At 42.7% G+C, this 24,198-nt stretch overlaps 1 protein-coding gene across 1 annotated transcript in view; it reads right to left on the reverse strand.

The window, feature by feature from the left end:
* Window positions 1-4,784: 4,784 nt before the first annotated feature.
* Window positions 4,785-24,198, reverse strand: part of LOC123726630 (macrophage mannose receptor 1-like) — a 46,643-nt gene continuing 27,229 nt past the window's right edge. Inside the window, exons 15-31 of the mRNA XM_045693775.1 lie at window positions 23,893-24,054; window positions 23,130-23,194; window positions 20,824-20,924; window positions 20,511-20,653; window positions 20,187-20,295; window positions 19,679-19,806; window positions 18,850-18,894; window positions 13,993-14,037; window positions 12,498-12,533; window positions 12,215-12,308; window positions 11,825-12,057; window positions 10,984-11,149; window positions 10,068-10,238; window positions 9,000-9,116; window positions 7,986-8,147; window positions 5,532-5,558; window positions 4,785-5,062 (exon numbers count right to left, since the gene is read on the reverse strand). Coding sequence (XP_045549731.1) covers window positions 4,788-5,062; window positions 5,532-5,558; window positions 7,986-8,147; window positions 9,000-9,116; window positions 10,068-10,238; window positions 10,984-11,149; window positions 11,825-12,057; window positions 12,215-12,308; window positions 12,498-12,533; window positions 13,993-14,037; window positions 18,850-18,894; window positions 19,679-19,806; window positions 20,187-20,295; window positions 20,511-20,653; window positions 20,824-20,924; window positions 23,130-23,194; window positions 23,893-24,054 — 2,079 coding nt within the window. The 3' untranslated portion in view covers window positions 4,785-4,787. The remainder of the gene's footprint in view (window positions 5,063-5,531; window positions 5,559-7,985; window positions 8,148-8,999; window positions 9,117-10,067; window positions 10,239-10,983; window positions 11,150-11,824; window positions 12,058-12,214; window positions 12,309-12,497; window positions 12,534-13,992; window positions 14,038-18,849; window positions 18,895-19,678; window positions 19,807-20,186; window positions 20,296-20,510; window positions 20,654-20,823; window positions 20,925-23,129; window positions 23,195-23,892; window positions 24,055-24,198) is intronic.

The raw sequence follows: 24,198 nt of genomic DNA on the forward strand, positions 1-24,198 counted from the left end.
GACAGCCAGGTTTTGGACAATATCAATGTTCAGATGACAGCCAGGTTTTGGACAATATCAATGTTCAGATGACAGCCAGGTTTGGACAATATCAATGTTCAGATGACAGCCAGGTTTGGACAATATCAATGTTCAGATGACAGCCAGGTTTGGACAATATCAATGTTCAGATGACAGCCAGGTTTGGACAATATCAATGTTCAGATGACAGCCAGGTTTGGACAATATCAATGTTCAGATGACAGCCAGGTTTGGACAATATCAATGTTCAGATGACAGCCAGGTTTGGACAATATCAATGTTCAGATGACAGCCAGGTTTGGACAATATCAATGTTCAGATGACAGCCAGGTTTGGACAATATCAATGTTCAGATGACAGCCAGGTTTGGACAATATCAATGTTCAGATGACAGCCAGGTTTGGACAATATCAATGTTCAGATGACAGCCAGGTTTGGACAATATCAATGTTCAGATGACAGCCAGGTTTGGACAATATCAATGTTCAGATGACAGCCAGGTTTGGACAATATCAATGTTCAGATGACAGCCAGGTTTGGACAATATCAATGTTCAGATGACAGCCAGGTTTGGACAATATCAATGTTCAGATGACAGCCAGGTTTGGACAATATCAATGTTCAGATGACAGCCAGGTTTGGACAATATCAATGTTCAGATGACAGCCAGGTTTGGACAATATCAATGTTCAGATGACAGCCAGGTTTGGACAATATCAATGTTCAGATGACAGCCAGGTTTGGACAATATCAATGTTCAGATGACAGCCAGGTTTGGACAATATCAATGTTCAGATGACAGCCAGGTTTGGACAATATCAATGTTCAGATGACAGCCAGGTTTGGACAATATCAATGTTCAGATGACAGCCAGGTTTGGACAATATCAATGTTCAGATGACAGCCAGGTTTGGACAATATCAATGTTCAGATGACAGCCAGGTTTGGACAATATCAATGTTCAGATGACAGCCAGGTTTGGACAATATCAATGTTCAGATGACAGCCAGGTTTGGACAATATCAATGTTCAGATGACAGCCAGGTTTGGACAATATCAATGTTCAGATGACAGCCAGGTTTGGACAATATCAATGTTCAGATGACAGCCAGGTTTGGACAATATCAATGTTCAGATGACAGCCAGGTTTGGACAATATCAATGTTCAGATGACAGCCAGGTTTGGACAATATCAATGTTCAGATGACAGCCAGGTTTGGACAATATCAATGTTCAGATGACAGCCAGGTTTGGACAATATCAATGTTCAGATGACAGCCAGGTTTGGACAATATCAATGTTCAGATGACAGCCAGGTTTGGACAATATCAATGTTCAGATGACAGCCAGGTTTGGACAATATCAATGTTCAGATGACAGCCAGGTTTGGACAATATCAATGTTCAGATGACAGCCAGGTTTGGACAATATCAATGTTCAGATGACAGCCAGGTTTGGACAATATCAATGTTCAGATGACAGCCAGGTTTGGACAATATCAATGTTCAGATGACAGCCAGGTTTGGACAATATCAATGTTCAGATGACAGCCAGGTTTGGACAATATCAATGTTCAGATGACAGCCAGGTTTGGACAATATCAATGTTCAGATGACAGCCAGGTTTGGACAATATCAATGTTCAGATGACAGCCAGGTTTGGACAATATCAATGTTCAGATGACAGCCAGGTTTGGACAATATCAATGTTCAGATGACAGCCAGGTTTGGACAATATCAATGTTCAGATGACAGCCAGGTTTGGACAATATCAATGTTCAGATGACAGCCAGGTTTGGACAATATCAATGTTCAGATGACAGCCAGGTTTGGACAATATCAATGTTCAGATGACAGCCAGGTTTGGACAATATCAATGTTCAGATGACAGCCAGGTTTGGACAATATCAATGTTCAGATGACAGCCAGGTTTGGACAATATCAATGTTCAGATGACAGCCAGGTTTGGACAATATCAATGTTCAGATGACAGCCAGGTTTGGACAATATCAATGTTCAGATGACAGCCAGGTTTGGACAATATCAATGTTCAGATGACAGCCAGGTTTGGACAATATCAATGTTCAGATGACAGCCAGGTTTGGACAATATCAATGTTCAGATGACAGCCAGGTTTGGACAATATCAATGTTCAGATGACAGCCAGGTTTGGACAATATCAATGTTCAGATGACAGCCAGGTTTGGACAATATCAATGTTCAGATGACAGCCAGGTTTGGACAATATCAATGTTCAGATGACAGCCAGGTTTGGACAATATCAATGTTCAGATGACAGCCAGGTTTGGACAATATCAATGTTCAGATGACAGCCAGGTTTGGACAATATCAATGTTCAGATGACAGCCAGGTTTGGACAATATCAATGTTCAGATGACAGCCAGGTTTGGACAATATCAATGTTCAGATGACAGCCAGGTTTGGACAATATCAATGTTCAGATGACAGCCAGGTTTGGACAATATCAATGTTCAGATGACAGCCAGGTTTGGACAATATCAATGTTCAGATGACAGCCAGGTTTGGACAATATCAATGTTCAGATGACAGCCAGGTTTGGACAATATCAATGTTCAGATGACAGCCAGGTTTGGACAATATCAATGTTCAGATGACAGCCAGGTTTGGACAATATCAATGTTCAGATGACAGCCAGGTTTGGACAATATCAATGTTCAGATGACAGCCAGGTTTGGACAATATCAATGTTCAGATGACAGCCAGGTTTGGACAATATCAATGTTCAGATGACAGCCAGGTTTGGACAATATCAATGTTCAGATGACAGCCAGGTTTGGACAATATCAATGTTCAGATGACAGCCAGGTTTGGACAATATCAATGTTCAGATGACAGCCAGGTTTGGACAATATCAATGTTCAGATGACAGCCAGGTTTGGACAATATCAATGTTCAGATGACAGCCAGGTTTGGACAATATCAATGTTCAGATGACAGCCAGGTTTGGACAATATCAATGTTCAGATGACAGCCAGGTTTGGACAATATCAATGTTCAGATGACAGCCAGGTTTGACCACCTTCCTTGGCTTATTATTATTATTTTTAAATGTCGAAAAAGTTTGACATCAGTAAACGAGAGCCTGTCAAAATATACCAAGATTTCATCACACTTAAAGGGATACTTAGGTATTTTGGCAATGAGGCCCTTTATCTACTGACCCAGAGTCAGATGAGGCCCTTTATCTACTGACCCAGAGTCAGATGAGGTCCTTTATCTACTGACCCAGAGTCAGATGAGGCCCTTTATCTACTGACCCAGAGTCAGATGAGGCCCTTTATCTACTGACCCAGAGTCAGATGAGGCCCTTTATCTACTGACCCAGAGTCAGATGAGGCCCTTTATCTACTGACCCAGAGTCAGATGAGGCCCTTTATCTACTGACCCAGAGTCAGATGAGGTCCTTTATCTACTGACCCAGAGTCAGATGAGGTCCTTTATCTACTGACCCAGAGTCAGATGAGGTCCTTTATCTACTGACCCAGAGTCAGATGAGGTCCTTTATCTACTGACCCAGAGTCAGATGAGGCCCTTTATCTACTGACCCAGAGTCCCGTGCATACAATTTCAATATCTCTGCATGCAGTTTGAAGGAAGTTGCTAACTAGCGCTAGCGCAATGACTGGAAGTCTATGGGTATCTGCTAGCATGCATTAGCGCAATGACTGGAAGTCTATGGGTATCTGCTAGCATGCATTAGCGCAATGACTTCAAACATAGTTTTACTTTTTAATGTCTTCTGTGCCCATATGAATAACCCCTATGATGTAACTGGAATAATGAGATAGATTTTCTTCTTCTATGTTTTTGTTTTATTATTTTACTGCCATACTGTGTTGGATCTTGTCTAGCTAGCTTGTCTCCAGAGTATCACAATGGAAATAAGTCCCAGACTTCATAGTGTGTTGTCCTCTATGATTTTATTCATGAATGTATGGCTTTTTCAAGTTTTATGTGAGCTTGTTTTTAAAATGGTCGAATTAATAAACTAAACGACTGGAAGTCTATGGGTATCTGCTAGTATGCATTAACGCAATGACCAATCCTTATAGATAGCAGATACCCATAGACTTCCAGTCATTGCGCTAATTCTAGTTAGCATTGGCTCGCAAAACTACATCTAACTTCCTTCATACTGGACCTAGAGACATAAAAATGGTATCAATCATTGTCAAAATCCTGAATCATCCTTTTAAGGCTGATCTTGTGGGATTGTAAAGTTCACAAACGGAGACAAATCACCTAGACAGCTTCTCAGCTTCTTGTTCCAGCATGACCTGACACGCACTGTCCCCAATGCAAGAGAGTTACTACAGCTGGTCCAATAGAAAGTGCCTAACCGGCCTCAGACCTCACCACACATCCCCTGATTTCTAGGTTCAAAATGTGAAGGTCGAGACAAGAGGATTCTAATATCCCAGAAGTCTTTGCATAAATGGGGTAAAAATTGAAACATCAGCGAAGCTAGTTTGCTAATTCATGCTAGCAGATACCCATAGACTTCCAGCCATTGCGCTAATTCATGCTAGCAGAAACCCATAGACTTCCAGTCATTGCATTAATTCATGCTAGCAGATACCCATAGACTGAAGCTAGTTCTTAACAGCGCTGGTCCAATGAATTTGTTTATTATTTTCAAAAGCTTGTTCACGTAAATATGACTTGTCCTAACCTGGGTTGGATCTTTAACCTTACTCCCCCTTGACTCCCCCTTGACTCCCCCGATCACAAAGTGATCATTGGCTGAGCCTCCATATGGTTGACCAGCTGGCTAGTGTCCACCATGTTGGGCTCGACCTCGGTGACGGGCTCCATGTAGAGGGGGTTGTCGAAGGTACTCCGGCCTGCGCTGAAGTCCAGGGGGTTGGTGAAGGAGGGCAGGGGACGGCCGATCTTCTTGTAGAGCATTAAGGCTGTGAGGCCCATCAGACAAATGGTAGCCAATACCACCACCACTGCCAGGCCTGAATACACACGCCTCTGACCTCCCTTCAGAGACACTGCAGGATCACAGGAATAAATATTACAGTATGGCTATCATTGTTTGACTGATATGACTGATTGGTTAATCGACAGAGTGTTTAATTGACCGAGTGGTTCATTGACCGAGTGGTTCATTGACCGAGTGGTTCATTGACCGAGTGGTTAATCGACCGAGTGGTTAATCGACCGAGTGGTTAATCGACCGAGTGGTTAATCGACCGAGTGGTTAATCGACCGAGTGGTTAATCGACAGAGTGGTTAATCGACAGAGTGGTTAATCGACAGAGTGGTTAATCGACAGAGTGGTTAATCGACAGAGTGGTTAATTGACAGAGTGGTTAATTGACAGAGTGGTAATGGACTGATCATTCATGGACTGATCATTCATTGACTGATTGATTGATTAGTTGATTGAAGGATGGATGATGGGTTGACGGATGGATGGGTAGGTTGGTTGATTGATCGGCTCATTCATTCATGACTCACCTTGTGTTGGTGGTGTTTCTGGTAGAACTGGAGGTGGAATAGAGAGGATTATTAACAAGGTATTATTAAAAGGTCCAACGCTGTCTATTTAAAAAATATATATATTTCACCTTTATTTAACCAGGTAAACTAGTTGAGAACAAGTTCTCATTTACAACTGCGACCTGGCCAAGATAAAGCAAAGCAGTGTGACACAAACAACACAGAGTTACACATGGAATAAACAAGCGCACAGTCAATAACACAATAGAAAAAAAATTAAGTCTATATACAGTGTGTGCAAATGGCGTGAGGAGGTAAGGCAAAAAATAAATAAAAGCCCATAGTAGTGAAGTAGTTACAATTTAGCAAGTTAGCACTGGAGTGATAGATGAGCAGATGATGATGTGCAAGTTGAAATACAGGTGTGCAAAAGAGCAGAAAAGTAAATAAAAACAATATGGGGATGAGGTAGGTAGATTGGGTGGGCTATTTACAGATGGGCTATGTACAGCTGCAGCGATTGGTAAGCGGCCAAAGGACATGCACCTCAGGGCTCGCCAGTAGCTGCTGGCCTTCTCTTTGACACACTGCCCCCCCCGCCAGCATCCATCCTGGCTGGCTCTAGCTTTCCAATCTTTAGAGATCTCGGACGATACGAAAGAAAGTTTGAACAGACTGTTAATAGGGGTTGCAACAATGGCGGCGGATAATTTTGGAAAAGAAAGGGTCCAGATTGTCTAGCCCAGCTGATTTGTACGGGTCCAGGTTTTGCAGTTCTCAGAACATCTGCTATCTGGATTTGGGTGAAGGAGAATCTGGGGAGGCTCGGGCAAGTAGCTGCGGGGGGCGCGGAGCTGTTGACCGGGGTTGGGGTAGCCTGGAGTAAAGCATGTCCAGCCGGTGAGAAATGGTTATTGAAATTCTCGATTATCGTGGATTTATCCGTGGTGACAGTGTTACCTAGCCTCAGTGCAGTGGGCAGCTGGCAGGAGGTGCTCTTATTCTCCATGGACATTACAGTGTCCCAAAACTTTTTGGAATTAGAGCTACAGGATGCAAATTTCTGTTTGAAAAAGCTAGTCTTTGCTTTCCTGACTGACTGCGTGTATTGGTTCCTGACTTCCCTGAACAGTTGCATATCGTGGGGACTATTCGATGCTAGTGCAGTTCGCCACAGGATGTTTTTGTGCTGGTCGAGGGCAGTCAGGTCTGGAGTGAACCAAGGAATATATCTGTTCTTAGTTCTACATTTTTTGAAAGGGTCATGCTTATTTGAGATGATGAGGAAATTACTTTTAAAGAACAACCAGGCATCCTCGACTGACGGGATGAGGTCAATATCCTTCCAGGATACCTGGGCCAGGTTGATTAGAAAGGCCTGCTCGCAGAAGTGTTTTAGGGAGCGTTTGACAGCGATAAGGGGTGGTCGTTTGACCGCAGACCCATTACGGATGCAGGCAATGAGGCAGTGATCGCTGAGATCCTGATTGAAAACAGCAGAGGTGTATTTGTAGGGCAAGTTGGTCAGGATGATATCTGTGAGGGTGCCCATGTTTGTGGATTTAGGGTTGTACATTGTGGGTTCCTTGATAATTTGTGTGAGATTGAGGGCATCTAGCTTAGATTGTAGGACTGCCAGGGTGTTAAGCATATCCCAGTTTAGGTCACCAAACAGAACGAACTCTGAAGATAGATGGGGGCAATCAATTCACATATGGTGTCCAGGGCACAACTGGGACCTGAGGGGGGTCTATAACAGGCGGCAACAGTGAGAGACTTATTTCTGGAGAGATTAATTTTTAAATTAGAAGCTCAAACTGTTTGGGCATAGACCTGGAATATATGACAGAACTTTTTAGGCTATCTCTGGAGTAGATTGCGACTCCTCCCCCTTTGGCAGTTTTATCTTGACGGAAAATGTTGTAGTTGGATATGGAAGTCTCCGAATTTTTGGTGGCCTTCCTAAGCCAGGATTCAGACACGGCAAGGACAACAGGGTTGGCGGCGTGTGCTAAAGCAGTGAGTAAAACAAACTTAGGGAGGAGGCTTCTGATGTTAACATGCATGAAACCAAGCCTATTATCCTAATTGCTCAAATAATGCTTCATCACGCCCTTCATTTCCTACAGTTCTATTGACATTCATTTGTGCACTACACTATGGAGTGAGAAAGAAAGTTGTGTGGATATTGTAATAGATACATGGTGCCATGGTGCTCCCCTCTCACCCTTGTCTTTCCTACAGATGTATGGTCAGTCTCACCCTCGTCTTTCCTACAGATGTATGGTCAGTCTCACCCTCGTCTTTCCTACAGATTTATGGTCAGTCTCACCCTTGTCTTTCCTACAGATGTATGGTCAGTCTCACCCTCGTCTTTCTCACAGATGTATGGTCAGTCTCACCCTCGTCTTTCCTACAGATGTATGGTCAGTCTCACCCTCGTCTTTCTCACAGATGTATGGTCAGTCTCACCTTTGGGTTTCTTGCAGATGTATGGTTTACCACCCCAACGGGCAGTGCTCCAGGTCCCATCGGAGGATTGCATATATCCATAGTCATAGGAAGAGTCCTGAGGCTGTCCTTCTGCCCAGTTAATGTAGTCCAGCACTGTTTGGTCCAGCCACTTCCACTGACCTGCAACATGGTCTGTTGTTAGTCATGTAGTTACCTACACTCTTACAGAAAAAGGTTCTATCTAGAACCTAAATGAGCTATTCGGCTGTTACCAGGGTTCTCCATGGTGACAGTCGAAGAACCATTTTGGAACCCTTTTATTATAAAAGTGTAGGTGTGTTTTGTAAAGGTAGTTACCTAGGTGTGTTTTGTACAGGCCTATCTAGAAGTATTGGTAGTTACCTAGGTGTGTTTTGAACAGGTCTATCTAGAAGGATTGGTAGTTACCTAGGTGTGTTTTGTACAGGCCTATCTGGAAGGATTGGTAGTTACGTAGGTGTGTTTTGTACAGGCCTATCTGGAAGGATTGGTAGTTACCTAGGTGTGTTTTGTACAGGCCTATCTAGAAGGATTGGTAGTTACCTAGGTGTGTTTTGTACAGGCCTATCTAGAAGGATTGGTAGTTACCTAGGTGTGTTTTGTACAGGCCTATCTAGAAGGATTGGTAGTTACCTAGGTGTGTTTTGAACAGGCCTATCCAGAAGGATTGGTAGTTACCTAGGTGTGTTTTGTACAGGCCTATCCAGAAGGATTGGTAGTTACCTAGGTGTGTTTTGAACAGGCCTATCCAGAAGGATTGGTAGTTACCTAGGTGTGTTTTGAACAGGCCTATCCAGAAGGATTGGTAGTTACCTAGGTGTATTTTGAACAGGCCTATCTAGAAGGATTGGTAGTTACCTAGGTGTGTTTTGAACAGGCCTATCCAGAAGGATTGGTAGTTACCTAGGTGTGTTTTGTACAGGCCTATCCAGAAGGATTGGTAGTTACCTAGGTGTGTTTTGTACAGGCCTATCGAGAAGGATTGGTAGTTACCTAGGTGTGTTTTGAACAGGCCTATCCAGAAGGAAGAGTAGCTGTCTTTCAGAAACTCCAGGTTGCTCTTTATGAAGTGGAGTTCGGCAGGATCCTCGATGCTCACCAGAGACGCCCCTTCACACAGAATATTTGTATTAATGCTTCTCCATTTACTTTCTTTACGGTTTGTTCCGTCCAAAGAAGTGCAGAGTTCATGGAACACTGGATCCCAATTCCAGTTGTCTCCTTTTCTCCCTGAAGCGTTCACCATCTCACTCCACGCCAGGATGTAAAAGCATTAGATAGGTGTAACAGTCTGTGTCCTAAAGCATTAGATTAGTGTAATAGTCCATGTACTACATCATTAGATAGGTGTAACAGTCTGTGTACTACATCATTAGATAGGTGTAACAGTCTGTGTACTACATCATTAGATAGGTGTATCAGTCTGTGTACTACATCATTAGATAGGTGTATCAGTCTGTGTACTACATCATTAGATAGGTGTATCAGTATGTGTACTACATCATTATATAGGTGTAACAGTCTGTGTACTACATCATTAGATAGGTGTATCAGTCTGTGTACTACATCATTATATAGGTGTAACAGTCTGTGTACTACATCATTAGATAGGTGTATCAGTCTGTGTCCTACATCATTAGATTAGTGTAATAGCCTGTATCCTAAAGCATTAGATAGGTGTAACAGTCTGTGTCCTAAAGCATTAGATAGGTGGGACACAGACTGAAACACCTTTCTTCCAACAATCCAGTCAACCAGTATACACTTGGAGGAGAATGGGAGATGGGCCATGGCCAAAATCGCACAATTTTTAAACGGCACCCCGTATAGGGCCTTGGTCAAAGTAGTGCATAGTGTAGGGGCCACTAAGTACTATGCCCTTGGATCTAAGATGAAACTTGCTATCAAATCTGGCATTTTGAACCCTGAAGAGTTCTGAATGAAATGTGTTACATGGCCTCTCGTCTCGTCTCTCTCCTGCCAAGTCAACTTATCAGAAATCACGGGTATTCAATAGGGCGGCATTTTTTGAGACACCCTTGGTTTTGAGGCTCCTCCTACCTTTACGTATACAGCTGGTGGAGGCGTCGGCCCACCTGACGTTGTTAATGACGAAGCTGTAGCAGTGCCCTCGGAAAGGCAACCAGGACCAGGGGCTGTTCCTACCACTGATATCCTCCTCCTCCTGGACACATACCCCGGGGTACTGGGGCGGGGCCGTGGGCGGGAAGGCTATGGGGGGAACCAACCAATAGGATTACAGCACTGCATAGAGATCCACCAATAGGATCCTTCCCTCCCTGCTGCTTTCATACACTGGGGTAGGTGACTGCCTCACCTGGAGACTACTAACACACTGGGGTAGGTACCTGTCTCACCTGGGGCTACTAACACACTGGGGTAGGTGCCTGTCTAGCCTGGTGACTACTAACACACTGGGGTAGGTACCTGTCTCACCTGGTGACTACTAACACACTGGGGTAGGTACCTGTCTCACCTGGTGACTACTAACACACTGGGGTAGGTACCTGTCTCACCTGGAGACTACTAACACACTGGGGTAGGTACCTGTCTCACCTGGTGACTACTAACACACTGGGGTAGGTACCTGTCTCACCTGGTGACTACTAACACACTGGGGTAGGTACCTGTCTCACCTGGGAACTACTAACACACTGGGGTAGGTACCTGTCTCACCTGGGAACTACTAACACACTGGGGTAGGTACCTGTCTCACCTGGGAACTACTAACACACTGGGGTAGGTACCTGTCTCACCTGGTGACTACTAACACACTGGGGTAGGTACCTGTCTCACCTGGTGACTACTAACACACTGGGGTAGGTACCTGTCTCACCTGGTGACTACTAACACACTGGGGTAGGTACCTGTCTCACCTGGTGACTACTAACACACCGGGTTCAGTGACTGTCTCACCTGGTGACTACTAACACACCAGGTTCAGTCACTGTCTCACCTGTGGACTGCTTGCACACACTGGGGTAGGTGTGGTTACAAAGGGCTGTCTTCCAGGTGCCTTCCACATCCAGGTAGACACAGGACCGGTCTCTGCTGGGCTCGCCTGGGGCCCACCGGGCCAGGCTTAAGGGCCAGCCGTCCATCCACCTGAAGTAGCCTTGTGTCTGAAAAAACAAACCACTACAGCTGTAAGTCAGTTGGTTGAGCAAGGCGCTTCCAACTTCACTATCGTCGGTTTGATTCCTGCTGGCGCCACTCATACCAAAAGGTATTCACGCATGACTGTAAGTCGCGTTGGGATAAAAACATGTTATATTACAGTACACTAGCCTTTCCTGACAATCTGAACACCATGTTATATTACAGTACACTAGCCTTTCCTGACAATCTGAACACCTAGGCTTTATCTCAGAGGAACACCGTTTTGTGGTGCTGTAGACGACCCAGTGGTTGAAACCCACCCGTATCCCTTACAGCAGTCCCGTGACTTCCTCCCATCCACCCAGCACATTCCAAAGCCATCTGGCTCCTACAGATAACCATTAACTTCTATCAATTCTATTTATGAAGCCCTTCTTACATCAGCTTACGTCACAAAGTGCTGTACAGAAACCCAGCCTAAAACCCCAAACAGCAAGCAATGCAGATGTAGAAGCACCTTGTTACTTCTGATGTAACAACCATTCTCTATCACCCCTCAGATACTATAGTATTACTTCTGATCCATCATGTCTCTAGTATAGCAGTGTTCAAAGTTTCACCCAGAATCCAACAGTACCAATAACCTGCCTATTCTGATGAGGAGTCTGTGGCACCTGAAGATACAGCTTGTACTGTACCTCATTCCTATTGAGTCCAATCCACAGTGGTGTCTGCAGCTTCAGAGCCTGCAGCTCCAGGTAGGCTGCTGACAGTTCATCCAGGGTGCTAGCCAGCTGGCCCTCCTCAGCCTCACACTGCATCCGGGCTTCGGGCCATGTACAGTTCTGGGGCAGCACCTTGTAAGAGTCGTTGGCCAGCTTCACCCAGCCTCTAGGTAACACTGTCGGGGCCGGGACTGGGATGCCTGAGTCTAGGAGGGCAGAGCAACACTTAGTCACATTACAAATCAGAGGGCTGAGGATGGAGACCAGAAGAAGGATGAAGAAGAGGATGAAGAGGAGGAGAGAGAAAGAAGAGGAGAAGGAGGAGAAAGAAAGAAGAGGAAGTAGAAGAATGTCTTTGCTCACCAACTTTGCGCTGACAGATGAAGCCGTATGTGTCGTTGCAGGACCTGGTTTCCCATTTTCCCAAGATGGAGGAGGAACTGGCCATCACAACACACTGTGGGACAAAGATTATCAATAATGGACAACATTCACAGTCACAGACTTCATTCTGTCATATAGTAGAGCTTTGAGCAAAATGTAAGGCTAACACTTTAAATAAAACATTTTTAATATATTATTATATCCGATTTATTGTGTGTATTTCTCATTTTGAATTGTGATAGTTTGTTTAAATGGATCTTACCTGACTAGCCCGAGAGGAAAGCATATCCATGTACCTCTACAATTAGAAAACCAAATGGTGTTTATTAAGACATTGTTCTAGAGATAGAATAAGCAAAGTAAACGACAGGGATTTAGTCAATGTGTTTCAGTATAATATGTAAACGATGGGGATTTAGTCAGTGTGTTTCAGTATAATATGTAAACGATGGGGATTTAGTCAATGTGTTTCAATATAATATGTAAACGATGGGGATTTAGTCAATGTGTTTCAGTATAATATGTATCTAAACATATGTACAGTAGGCCTGTCGGTGGGTGTGTGTGGATATCTGTGTTTGTGTAAAAATGTGTGTATACAATATAATAAATAGAAAATGAGGATGTCTTGACAGCGTACGTCTTCACCCCCCCCAGAGTTACTACTTGGTGGAAGCCCCTTAGGCAGCCATTACAGCTGTGGATCATTTTCAATAAGATTCTACCAACTTACCACAACTGTTAGGGCGAAATATATCTGTTGTTTTTGTCAAAACTCTTCAAGCACAGAACATTTTGTTAGAAATCTTTGATAGACAGCAATATTCAAACTTAGTTCCTGTTTTTTTAAGCAGATTAAAGTCAGAATTGAGACTGGACCATTCAGGAGCACTCAAGACCTATTGGAAAGCCATTCTGGTGTGTCTTTGGCATTCAAATGTGTGCAATTAGGCTATCTTGTCCCTGGGACAGTCCCAGGCTTTCTTGTCCCTGGGATAGTCCCAGGGTTTCTTGTCCCTGGGATAGTCCCAGGGTTTCTTGTCCCTGGGATAGTCCCAGGGTTTCTTGTCCCTGGGATAGTCCCAGGGTTTCTTGTCCCTGTGATAGTCCCAGGGTTTCTTGTCCCTGGGATAGTACCAGGGTTTCTTGTCCCTGGGATAGTACCAGGGTTTCTTGTCCCTGGGATAGTCCCAGGCTTTCTTGTCCCTGGGATAGTCCTAGGGTTTCTTGCCCCTGGGATAGTCCCAGGGTTTCTTGTCCCTGGGATAGTCCCAGGGTTTCTTGTCCCTGGGATAGTCCCAGGGTTTCTTGTCCCTGGGATAGTCCCAGGGTTTCTTGTCTCTGGGATAGTCCCAGGCTTTCTTGTCCCTGGGATAGTCCTAGGGTTTCTTGTCCCTGGGATAGTCCCAGGGTTTCTTGTCCATGGATAGTCCCAGTGTTTCTTGTCCCTGGGATAGTACCAGGGTTTTCAGAAGATGGAGGTAAGCTTTCCTTTTCTTTTTTACCTGGGCTCTGCTCATGTCATGTCTATTGATCCTGACACCTTCCACAAAGAGGCTTCCACCAAGTATGAACTCTGGGATGTGAAGACATACGCAATCAATACATTCTTTCACTTTGAATATGTGGAATAGGTTTATGTAGATCTGTCAGAAAAAAACATAGCAAAATGTGAAGACTGTGCAAAGCGGGTGTAGACTTTCACTAGGTCCTGTGTGTGTATGTCTGTGTTTACTTAAAGTTTAAAGGGACTTTACCGGAGGATAGTGATGCCATTCCGATGCTAAAATCTGCGACCGTCTCTACAAATAAGAAACAAAATATGATATATTAGGGGTATTTATTAAGAAACATTACTGGTTTAGGGAAAAAATGAGCAAATTAAACTCAAAGTAAACTAATACATCATGTCCAGTGTGCCACACAGTGTTCCAGGCTGTAATGTATCTGTATATTATGTCAAATGTTTACTCAATTTTCACCACTAAGCAAATTTAAGGTCTGCTTTGCGCAAACTTGAAAGTTCTGAAAATTATGTGCAACTTCCAGCGTACGTTTACTGTGAACACTGAGGCTGTACCCACTATAAGTTACTGTTTGACTGTGAACACTGAGACTGTACCCACTATAAGTTACAGTTTTACTGTAAACACTGAGGCTGTACCTTCTTTAACCTGTAATGGATAGGGGGCAGTATTTTCACAGCCGGATAAAAAACGTACCCAATTTAATTTGATTATTACTCCTGCCAGAAACTAGAATATGCATATAATTATTAGCTTTGGATAGAAAACACTCCAAAGTTTCTAAAACTGTTTGAATGGTGTCTGTGAGTATAACAGAACTCAATTGGCAGGCCAAAACCTGAGAAGATTCTGTACAGGAAGTACCCTGTCCGACCATTTCTTGGCCTTCTTGATCATCTCTATCCAAAACAGGGGATCTCTGCTGTTACATGACACTACCTACGGCTCCCATGGGCTCTCAGAAGGCAGCAAAAAGCTGAATGGTGGCTTTGCAGGCCCTGGCTGAAAAACATTAGCTCGTTTGGATAGTGGTCGGTCAGAGTACTATGAGACTGAGGCTCGTGCACGAGTCGACTCCATGTTTACTTTCTCTCTCTTTGAACGAAAACAACCACTCCCGGTCGAAATATTATCGCTTTTTTACGAGAAAAATTGCATAAAAATTGATTTTAAACAGCGGTTGACATGCTTCTAAGTACGGTAATAGAATATTTAGAAATGTTTTGTCACGAAACGCGTTGGGCGCGTAACCCTTCGTCACCCTTGGATAGTGTCTTGAACGCACAAACAAAACGCCGCTATTTGGATATAACTATGGATTATTTGGGACCAAACCAACATTTGTTATTGAAGTAGAAGTCCTGGGAGTGCATTTTGACGAAGAACAGGAAAGGTAATCAAACTTTTCTAATAGTAAATCGGAGTTTGGTGAGGGTCAAACTTGGTCGGTGTCAAAATAGCTAGCCGTGATGGCGGGCTATGTACTCAGAATATTGCAAAATGTGCTTTCACCGAAAAGCTATTTTAAAATCGGACACCTCGATTGCATAAATGAGTTCTGTATCTATAATTCTTAAAATAATTGTTCTGTTTTTTATGAACGTTTATCGTGAGTAATTTAGTAAATTCACCGGAAGTGTTCGGTGGGAATGCTAGTTCTGAACGTCACATGCCAATGTAAAAAGCTGGTTTTTGATATAAATATGAACTTGATTGAACAAAACATGCATGTATTGTATAACATAATGTCCTAGGCGTGTCATCTAATGAAGATCATCAAAGGTTAGTGCTGCATTTAGCTGTCTTCTGGGTTTATGTGACATTATATGCTAGCTTGAAAAATGGGTGTCTGATTATTTCTGGCTGGGTACTCTGCTGACATAATCTAATGTTTGCTTTCGCTGTAAAGACTTTTTGAAATCGGACAGTGTGGTTAGCCTGTTAGAGCTAGGGGGCAGTATTGACACGGCCGGATAAAAAACGTACCCGATTTAATCTGGTTACTACTCCTGCCCAGTAACTAGAATATGCATATAATTATTGGCTTTGGATAGAAAACACCCAAAAGTTTCTAAAACTGTTTGAATGGTGTCTGTGAGTATAACAGAACTCAAATGGCAGGCCAAAACCTGAGAAGATTCCATGCAGGAAGTGGCCTGTCTGACAAGTGGTGTTTCATCTTGGCTCTTTTTATTGAAGACTGAGGATCTTTGCTCTAACGTGACACTTCCTACGGCTCCCATAGGCTCTCGGAACCCGGCAAAAAGCTGAACGATATCGAGGCAGGCTCTGGCTGAAACACATTATCGCTTTTGGCAAGTGGCCGATCTGAGAACTATGGGCTTTGGCGCGTACCCGAGTTGACCGAATGCTTTATTTTCTTTTGTCTGTTTTACCTAAACGCAGATTCCCGGTCAGAATATTATCGCTTTTTTATGAAAGAAATGGCATAAAAATGGATTTTAAACAGCGGTTGACATGCTTCGAAGTACGGTAATGGAATATTTAGAATTTTTTTTGTCACGAATTGCGCCATGCTCGTCACCCTTATTTACCCTTTCGGATAGTGTCTTGAACGCACGAACAAAACGCCGCTGTTTGGATATAACTATGGATTATTTTGAACCAAACCAACATTTGTTACTGAAGTAGAAGTCCTGGGAGTGCATTCTGACGAAGACAACAAAGGTAATAAAATTTTTCTTATAGTAAATGTGACTTTTCTGAGTGCTAAACTTGCTGGGTGTCTAAATAGCTAGCCCTGTGATGCCGGGCTATCTACTGAGAATATTGCAAAATGTGCTTTCACCGAAAAGCTATTTTAAAATCGGACATATCGAGTGCATAGAGGAGTTCTGTATCTATAATTCTTAAAATAATTGTTATGCTTTTTGTGAACGTTTATCGTGAGTAATTTAGTAAATTCACCGGCAGTGTTCGGTGGGAATGCTAGTCACATGCTAGTCACATGCTAATGTAAAAGCTGTTTTTGATATAAATATGAACTTGATTGAACAAAACATGCATGCATTGTATAACATAATGTCCTAGGGTTGTCATCTGATGAAGATCATCAAAGGTTAGTGCTGCATTTAGCTGTGGTTTGGGTTTTTGTGACATTATATGCTAGCTTGAAAAATGGGTGTCTGATTATTTCTGGCTGGGTACTCTGCTGACATAATCTAATGTTTTGCTTTCGTTGTAAAGCCTTTTTGAAATCGGACAGTGTGGTTAGATTAACGAGAGTCTTGTCTTTAAAATGGTGTAAAATAGTCATATGTTTGAAAAATTGAAGTTTTGGGATTTTTGAGGAATTTGTAATTCGCGCCACACCTATCATTGGATATTGGAGCAGGTCTTCCGCTAGCGGAACGTCTAGATGTATTAAGTTACAGTTTTACTGTGAACACTGAGGCTATACCTGCTTTAAGTTACAGTTTTAACAGTGGACAAGTAGGCAACTCTGGCTCTTTGATCATAATATAGGCCTACCAGAGAGGGCTACCATCAAAAACAATGGAGAAAATGCATCTCATAACATTTTAACATGGAAATAGCTCTTCTATCATTCAGTCTACAGTAGCAACCAATGTGTGGTGTTCAATATAGGCCTACATTCCATGAGACTTTTGAAAAACACATGCAGGAATTGACATTAACCTGTTTATCCAAATTTGGTTGGAAATCTTTGATGGACAGCAATATTCAAACTTTGTTCCTGTTTTTTTAAGAAGATTAAAGTCAGAACTGAGACTGTAACATTCAGGAGCATTCAACACCTATTGGAAAGCCATTCTGGTGTGTTTTTGGCATTCAAATGTGTGCAATTAGGCTTTCTTGTCCCTGGGATAGTCCCAGGCTTTTTGGTCATAGAGTTTCTAGTCCATGGGATAGTCCCAGGGTTAGGGTTTCTTGTCCCTGGAAATTCCCAGGGTTTCTTGTCCCTGGGTTAGTCCCAAGGTTTCTTGTCCCTGGGATAGTCCCAGGCTTTCTTGTCCCAGTGTTAGTCCCAGGGTTAGGGTTTCTTGTCCCTGTGATAGTACCAGGGTTTCGTGTCCCTGGTATAGTCCCAGGGTTTCTTGTCCCTGGGATAGTCCCAGGGTTTCTTGTCCCTGGGATAGTCCCAGGGTTAAGGTTTGTTGTCCCTGGGATAGTCCCAGGGTTTCTTGTCCCTGGGATAGTCCCAGGGTTTCTTGTCCATGGATATAGCCCCAGGGTTTCTTGTCCCTGGGACAGCCCCAGGGTTTCTTGTCCCTGGATAGTTCCAGGGTTTCTTGTCCCTGGATAGTTCCAGGGTTTCTTGTCCCTGGGATAGTTCCAGGGTTTCTTGTCCCTGGGATAGTTCCAGGGTTTCTTGTCCCTGGGATACTCCCAGGGTTTCTTGTCCCTGGTATAGTCCCAGGGTTTCTTGTCCCTGGTATAGTCCCAGGGTTTCTTGTCCCTGGTATAGTCCCAGGGTTTCTTGTCCATGGATAGTCCCAGGGTTTCTTGTCCCTGGGATAGTACCAGGGTTTTCAGAAGACTGGGGTAAGCTTTCCTTTTCTTTTTACCTGGGCTCTGCTCATGTCATGTCTTTTGATCCTGACACCTTCCCCAAAGAGGCTTCCACCAAGTATGAACTCTGGGGTGTTTCCACCAAGTATGAACTCTGGGGTGTTTCCACCAAGTATGATCTCTGGGGTGTTGCCACCAAGTTTGAACTATGGGGTGTTGCCACCAAGTATGAACTCTGGGGTGTTGCCACCAAGTATGAACTCTGGGGCGTTTCCACCAAGTATGAACTCTGGGGTGTTGCCACCAAGTTTGAACTATGGGGTGTTGCCACCAAGTATGATCTCTGGGATGTGAAGTCACACAATCAATACATTCTTTGTTTATTTTATGAATTTAAAAAATGTCTCCAACTTTCTTTCACTTTGAATATGTGGAATAGGTTTGTGTAGATCTGTCAGAAAAAACATTATTTAATTCCTTTTTTAATTAACTTCAAGGCAGCATAAATGTGAAGACTGTGCAAAGCGGGTGTAAACCTTCACTAGGTCCTGTGTGTGTACGTCTGTGTTTACTTAATGTTTAAAGGGAATTTACCTGACGATAGTGATGCCATTGCGATGGGAACATCTGCGACCGTCCCTACAATTAAGAAACAAAATATGATATATTAGGGGTATTTATTAAGATAAATTACTGGTTTAGGGATAAAATGAGCAAATTAAACGCAAAGTAAACTACTACATCATGTCCAGTGTGCCACACAGTGTTCCAGGCTGTAATGCATCTGTATATTATGTCAAATGTTTACTCAATTTTCACCACTAAGCAAATTTACTGTGAACACTGAGGCTGTACCCACTATAAGTTACTGTTTGACTGTGAACACAGACTGTACCCACTATAAGTTACAGTTTTACTGTAAACACTGAGGCTGTACCCACTATAAGTTACAGTTTTACTGTGAACACTGAGGCTATACCTGCTTTAACCTGTTAGGGCTAGGGGGCAGCATTTGCACGTCTGGATAAAAAAAATGTACCCGATTTAATCTGGTTACTAATCCTACCCAGTAACTAGAATATGCATATACTTATTATATATGGATAGAAAACACTCTAAAGTTTCTAAAACTGTTTGAATGGTGTCTGTGAGTATAACAGAACTCATTTGGCAGGCAAAACCCTGAGACATTTTCTGACAGGAAGTGGATACCTGATGTGTTGTATTGACTTTAAACCTATCCCATTGAAAAACACAGGGGTTTAGGAATATTTTGGCACTTCCTATTGCTTCCACTAGATGTCACCAGCCTTTACAAAGTGTTTTGAGTTTGGTCGTCATGCCTACGACCAGCTGTGGTATATTGGCCGTGGAACACAACACTCGGCCCTCATTGCTTAGGTAAATGTGTGTACATGCGTACCTTCATGAAATCGAAGTTTAAGTATTTGACTGCCTGGCCATCGGTCCAAACAAACGCGTCCCGGTTTAAGTTACTCAGTCCAATCCACAGGTCAGTAGCACCAGAAGTCATCTGGGTCGTCAGAAACACTGCAACCATAGAGATAGATAGAGGACTCATCCTTATATCTGTTCCATTATAGCATATGTGACAGCATGAGCAGCACCATAGAGATAGATAGAGGACTCATCTTTAGATCTGTGTCATTATAGAGTATGTGACAGCATGAGCAGCTCCATAGAGGTAGATAGAGGACTCATCTTTAGATCTGTGTCATTATAGAGTATGTGACAGCATGAGCAGCTCCATAGAGATAGATAGAGGACTCATCTTTATATCTGTGTCATTATAGTGACTGTGACAGCATGAGCAGCACCATAGAGGTAGATAGATGACTCATCTTTATATCTGTTACATTATAGCATCTGTGACAGCATGAGCCGCTCCATAGAGTTTAAAATAATCTCACCTTGCTCCTGCCTATTGGTGATGGACGCCAGGTTCCCTCCCATGGATTGGCAGAACGATCTGGCCTCGAGCCAGGTGCTAGGTACCCGGTATCCAATCAGTTTGTAGCACTATAAACAAATCAATAAGCAATTAATCAAGTTGATTGATTATAGGCAAACACTTTGAGTTAGACTTCCATTCTCAAAGCATGTTGTAAAACTGTATCGTCTGTTTTCATGTGAAAGACATTTAACATATTATTATCACATAATCATGATTATATCACTCCTCCTGTGTAACCTTTGATCTCTGACCTTAGGATCCATTCTCTCCTCTTACTGACCTTAGACTGGTAGAGGATCCATTCCGGGGGGCAGCCTCCTGTGGGGGGGGCAGTAGGGGGCACGGTGCTGTTCACTGGGGGGGAACCACTCCTCTCACAGATGGACCTCATTTCAGTGCCACAGTTATAGTCATGCCAGAAACCTGAACACACAGTTATAGTCATGCCAGAAACCTGAACACACAGTTATAGTAGACCTAGTCATGCCATTGAGTTATGTGGTAACCAGCCCCAAGATTCAGAATGAAAATAACTCAATGGAAGTTCTTATAAAAGAGGATTTTTTTTGGGCCTCATCTCATCTTTAGCTCACCAATGGAGCTGGCCATGGCAACACAGTTCTCATCGTTGTTCTTGAAGTCCGGCTGGTTGTTGTCCCATCTCTGGAATACTACTGGGGAACCGTCCATCCAGCTGGACAGAACACAGGACACAATAACTCAGAACACAAAACATAAGATATTGAATATCCCTTTGAGCATGGTGAAGTTATTAATTACACTTTGGATGGTGTACACCCAGTCACTACAAAGATACATGCGTCCGTAACTAAGATGCCGGAGAGGAAGGAAACTGCTCAGGGAGTTCACCATGAGGCCAATGGTGATATTAAACCAGTGTAATGGCTGTGATAGGAGAAAACTTAGGATGGATCAACAATCACAATACTAACCTAAATGATATAGTGAAAAGAAGGAAGCCTGTACTGAATAAAAAATAAGGCAACAAGGCACTAAAGTAATTTGGCAAAAAATTGGGCAAAGAATTTAACTTTTTGTCCTGAATACAAAGTGTTATGTTTGGGGAAAATCCAATACAACGCATCACTGAGTACCACTGTCATGCCCTGGCCATAGAGAGGGTTTTGTTCTCTATTTTGGTTAGGCCAGGGTGTGACTGGGGTGGGCGTTCTATGTTCCTTTTTCTATGTTTTTGTATTTCTTTGTTTTGGGCCGAGTATGGTTCCTAATCAGAGGCAGCTGTCTATCGTTGTCTCTGATTAGGAATCATACTTAGGCAGCCTTTTCCCACCTGTGCTTTGTGGGATCTTGTGTTTGTGTAGCTGCCTGTGAGCAGCCCAGAACGTCACGCTTCGTTTTCATCTGTATTGTTTTGGTGAGTTTCATATTTATTAAACATGTGGAACTCTAACCACGCTGCGCCTTGGTCTACTCCTTTAGATGATCGTGACAACCACTCTTCATATTTCAAGCATAGTGGTGGCTGCATCATGTTATGGGTATGCTTGTCATCGTTAAGGACTGGGGAGGTTTTCAGGATAAAAGGAAATGGAATGGAGCGTAGCACAAGCAAAATCCTAGAGGAAAACGTGGTTCAGTCTGCTTTCCACCTGACACTGGGAGATGAATTCCCCTTTCAGCAGAACAATAACCTAAAACACAAGGCCAAATCTACACTGGAGTTGCTTACCAAGAAGACAGCGAATGTTCCTTAGTGGCCGATATTAAAGTTTTGACTTAAATCTACTTGGAAATCTAGGGCAAGACCTGAAAATGGTTGTCTAGCAATGATCAACAACCAATTTGACAGAGCTTGAATAATTTTTGAAAGAATAATGGGCAAATGTTGCAGAATCTAGGTGTGGAAAGCTCTTAGAGACTTACCCAGAAAGACTCACAGCTGTAATCGCTGCCAAGTGTGATTCTAACATGTATTCACTCAGAGGTGTGAATACTTATGTAAATGAGATATGTCTGTATTTCATTTTCAATAAATGTGTAAACATTTATAAAAACAAGTTTGTACTTTGTCATTATGGGGTATTGTGTGTAGATTTTTGTGAGAAAAAATACTATTTAATCCATTTTGAATTCAGGCTGTAACAACAGAATGAAGAATAAATCAAGGGATATGAATCCTTTCTGAAGGAACTGTATGTGTATGGTGGTGGGTTATCCCTGGAACCCACTGCATTTTTCAACATTTCTGATAAGTCAGGAAGCAATACAAACAACAAATCAAATTATTTTATTTCAATTTGTATATTTTAAGCCATCCTAATTGGGTGGGCCAGTATTCAATCTGGCAGGGCCTCTGCCCAGCCTGGCCCTGCCGTGGCTTCTCCTCTGCACGAAACATGGAACACAGAACTCAGAACACAAGAACTCAGAACACAGAAAGAACACGGACAATACACAGAAAATATGCTGCGTTCATGACATGCCGGAATGTTCGGAAATACAACTTCTAAACACGGAGCAATGAGTTGTGTGCATTCACATGCTTCACATGCTTTGAACTGGCTGAGAACGCCAACTGGCTAATGTCTAAGTAGCTACGTCAACCATGAACAAAAAGCGCAGCCATCACGCTCTCATCCAAATTATAGTGTTAAAAAAATTATTATTGGATAAATAATGTTTTGTCAAGTTATGTTCTTGGTAGGTGACGTCAGAGTTCAGCATGTCTGAAAAGTCTCCAATTGGAGGGCCTTTTAAATTGATTTCTCCCAGAAAGGAAGCTTGTATTTCAGAGTTTCTAAAATGTCATGAACGCAGCAATAGAACAGCAGTTTGACACCACTAGTTTAGAAGTGATATAAAAAAACGTTTTATTTTTATTTGTTTGATAATCTTATTTTACTCGTTTTATACTCACCTGAAAGAGCGATCAAGATCAACTGTTAGCCCGATGTAATGGATTCCCAAACGCTTTTTATTGATCTGAAAAAAGAGCAATTAACATTAGGGACTAGCTGTCTTGGAGTCAACATGGGCTACCGTCCGTTTCGACACCTTGTAGAGTCCAAGCCCCGACGAATTGAGGGCAAAAGGGGGTGCAACTCAATGTTAGAAAGGTGTTCTTAATGTTTTGTGGATTCAGTGTATATCAGTGGTGGGAAAATTGCCCAATTATCATAATTGAGTAAAAGTAAAGATACCTTAATATAAAATGAGAGTCACCCAGTAAAATACGACTTGAGTAAAAGTCTTAAAGTATGTTTTTTTTAATATACTTAAGTATCAAAAGTATTTGTCAAATTCCTTATATTAAGCAAAAATGTTGTATTTACGGATAGCCAGGGGCACACTCCAACACTCAGACATAATTTACAAACGAAGCCTTTGTGTTCCGTGAGGCCGTGAGTCCGTCAGATCAGAGGCAGTAAGGATTACCAGGGATTGATTAGTGTGTGAATTGGACCATTTTCCTGTCCTGCTAAACATTCAAAATGTTACTTTTGGGTGTGAGGGAAAGTGTATGGAGTAAAAAACACATCGCTTTCTTTAGGAATGTAGTGAAGTAGAAGTACTTAAGTAGTACTTTAAAGTATTTTTACTTAAGTACTATACACCACTGATGTATATAGCTCTGCCAATGTGTTTGAAAGCAGGACTATAGCGAAACTATAGGTGTTTACCTTTTTCCACAGAAATGTATTTTCTGTTAGTCCGTTGATAACAACAAGGTCCCCATGCCTCTGTTGACAATAGTGTCTGGCGCCCTCCATGGCCAGCAGTTCAGTATTAAAGAAATATTGAGAGCCTCCAAACTCCAGCCAGCCATCCTCTGTCACATTATACTCTAGACAGGATTAGAAAATACTCAAATAAGTTATCTGCTTGGTCTAGACTAGAGACAAAGCACATAATTCCCCTCTAGAGACCAAGCAGATAAGTCCCCTCTAGAGACCAAGCAGATAAGTCCCCTCTAGAGACCAAGCAGA

Source organism: Salmo salar, chromosome ssa14, assembly GCF_905237065.1.
Source record: "Salmo salar chromosome ssa14, Ssal_v3.1, whole genome shotgun sequence".
NCBI classification, from domain to species: Eukaryota; Metazoa; Chordata; class Actinopteri; order Salmoniformes; family Salmonidae; genus Salmo; species Salmo salar.